We start from the raw sequence: 2500 nt of genomic DNA, 5'->3' as shown, positions 1-2500 counted from the left end.
GTTATTTAGCAGACGCAAGTAAACAATCTTGGCTATAAAATATAAACACATCATAATGCACCTTCATTCACGATACAAGCTGTCTACATTGCTACCAGATGCCACAATTCTAAATTATCAAAGAAATTGGTCAAGTTAATAATAATGAATGCCTAAGGAACAATCAACAATAGAATTGAGTTCATGAACTATCTCCATTACCACATTCAATCCGAGTGACCGCTTAAATGATTTTGTTCTTGCTGGGAATAGACGACTTTATTCAGCCGAAGAGAAATCCCTCGTCGACTTTGATTAAAAGATTAGAATTATATTTCTTTACCTTTTCCCTATGTTAACATACTTTTAGGTCTTTGTGGCAGTTTTGACCAGAGAGAAATCTAAAGAGTACGTTACTACGGAAAATGGGTCAATATCGATTCACGCTATTCAACCCTAACTGAGGAGAAGCTTTCGACAGTGAACGCGTTGGCGACGCCAGCACCGTCACCTTTGCCCTATGTGCTCATGCAGCTATACTATATGACATTCACCGGGTGGACGTTGTTACGAAAAGTATCTTAATTTTATCAAGTCGCGGCAGCAGAAATTGCAGTAGATGGCAATTAATACCCATAATGTACATGGTAAAAAATCTTTTAAGGGGTTTGGATCCTTTCTTATAAAGTTGGCTCCTTTCTTATAAATTTGGATTCCTCTAAAAGAGGTTAGGTCCCTCCTAAGGATGCTTTTTAGAGAACTCGGATCCTTTAAGAGGAATCAAACCCTATTAAGAATTATCCAATCCACTTAATCCGAGCATGTCTTTTTCCCCTACTAGTGTTCCCCACTCAGTGTTAGATTAACTCCACCTCTCATATCCTTGGGGTAAATTACTCCCTGCGGGTAATAAAATAGTGTGAAAGGTTTGATCCACACTTTGTAGGTGATGTGAGTAGCAGAACAAGTAAAAGGCTGTTTCGTTCTACGTATTTGCTCTAGTAAATCGTAGCTAGTTGTCTTGTTCAGAGCCAGTCGAGATCTGCGCTAGGAAGCAAGGCAACTGACCACGAAGGCTGTGATGGTTGCCACTACATCAATTTTTGGTTGTACAGTAATATTTACAATGTGACAGAAGTAGGTATTTACTCAATATTAAATAAAAATACTTACAATTATGATACATAGAAAGAACATGGCATATTTCAATCATACATACATATGCCAAAGACTTCCCCCTTACAAAGGAGGTAGCCAAAAACTAAAGGCATAAAAACCACTGCCACCCACTCCATGGTAAAAAATAGTAACTAAAGATAATTCTTTCTGTGGACGTACTCTTCTCAACGGTCGCATCTCGTTCTGACCAGGTGTCCTAAGAGGTCAAGGTCAAGTCGGCCTAATTCCAGGTGGCCTCTGGTCGGGTTCTGGTTAGGCCTGATGCTCAACAGCAGTTTGGTGCTGCTTCTGCGACGTACGCAATGTCGTATGCTTGATATCTATCTTCTCGTAGTGTGACGTCCTGTGACGTGTAATATATCTCCTTCCAACAATAGTATTTGGAGAGGTAAGGAAGGTGAAACGGACAGAAAAAGCTGTGAATATAACGATTGACACGTTCAACTGAGTAACGCACTCATAAAGGTAATGAGTCATAGTACGAGTACTTGGGTGAAAACGAGCGCTAGGGTGTATAAGAATTAGTATACAATAGGTAAGTGTGACTTTCTTAAATTTAGGTACACAAGCTAACCACTCTTCTCTCTCTTTCCCCCCAGAGTGACATCGTGCACCAGAGTGTGTACGAACTGGTGCATTCTGAAGACAGGGAGGAACTCCAGAGGCAGCTTCTGTGGAACTCCCACCTCTCCCATGACCAGGTCGGGCTCACCCTGCAGGAGGCTCTCCATGGCGACCAGCAGGTCCTGGAGAGGAACTTCACCGTCAGGTTCCGGTGTCTGCTGGACAACACCTCCGGGTTTCTGGTGAGCTTGTGACGTAGATTATGACGTAGATTATGACGCGTAATGGCTCTCTTCTTCCGCTCTTTTATGCCACTGCCTTGCCCTAATTATTCAATTTGGATATCATGCACACACATGTGTGTGCATATGTCTGTGTGTGTGTGTGTGTGTGTATGTGTGTGTGTGTGTGTGTGTGTGTGTGTGTGTGTGTGTGTGTGTGTGTGTGTGTGTGTGTGTGTGTGTGTGTGTGTGTGTGTGTGTGTATGTGTTTGTGTATGTGTGTGTTTCCGAATGTGTGCGTGTGTTGTGCATGCAGGCTTGTGTGTGTGATTCACCATGGTCTTGGATCACGTGTTTGACTCGTTATCGACAGTTATTAACCTCCCGAATGAGAGCTCAGAGTTCGTACGACCGATCTATGGGTAATACTGCCACCTTACACGCACACACACACACCCAACTCCCCGCCCATAAGAGTTGGAGTATCACCCCGCAGCGAAGCGATACTGAAGTTATTTCAGCCCTGGGCGGAAGTCGAACCCGGACCGCCGTAGTGG

General features: G+C 43.3%; 1 protein-coding gene across 1 annotated transcript in view; it reads left to right on the top strand.

Moving 5' to 3' along the window:
* Positions 1–2500, top strand: part of ss (aryl hydrocarbon receptor spineless) — a 527312-nt gene that overhangs the window by 464714 nt on the left and 60098 nt on the right. Inside the window, exon 4 of the mRNA XM_076198053.1 lies at positions 1758–1964. Coding sequence (XP_076054168.1) covers positions 1758–1964 — 207 coding nt within the window. The remainder of the gene's footprint in view (positions 1–1757; positions 1965–2500) is intronic.

Source organism: Oratosquilla oratoria, chromosome 14, assembly GCF_046742065.1.
Source record: "Oratosquilla oratoria isolate Oo_2021 chromosome 14, ASM4674206v1, whole genome shotgun sequence".
NCBI classification, from domain to species: domain Eukaryota; kingdom Metazoa; phylum Arthropoda; class Malacostraca; order Stomatopoda; family Squillidae; genus Oratosquilla; species Oratosquilla oratoria.
Note: the sequence above shows the minus strand (reverse complement) of the source record. Positions and strands in the feature narration are given on the sequence as shown.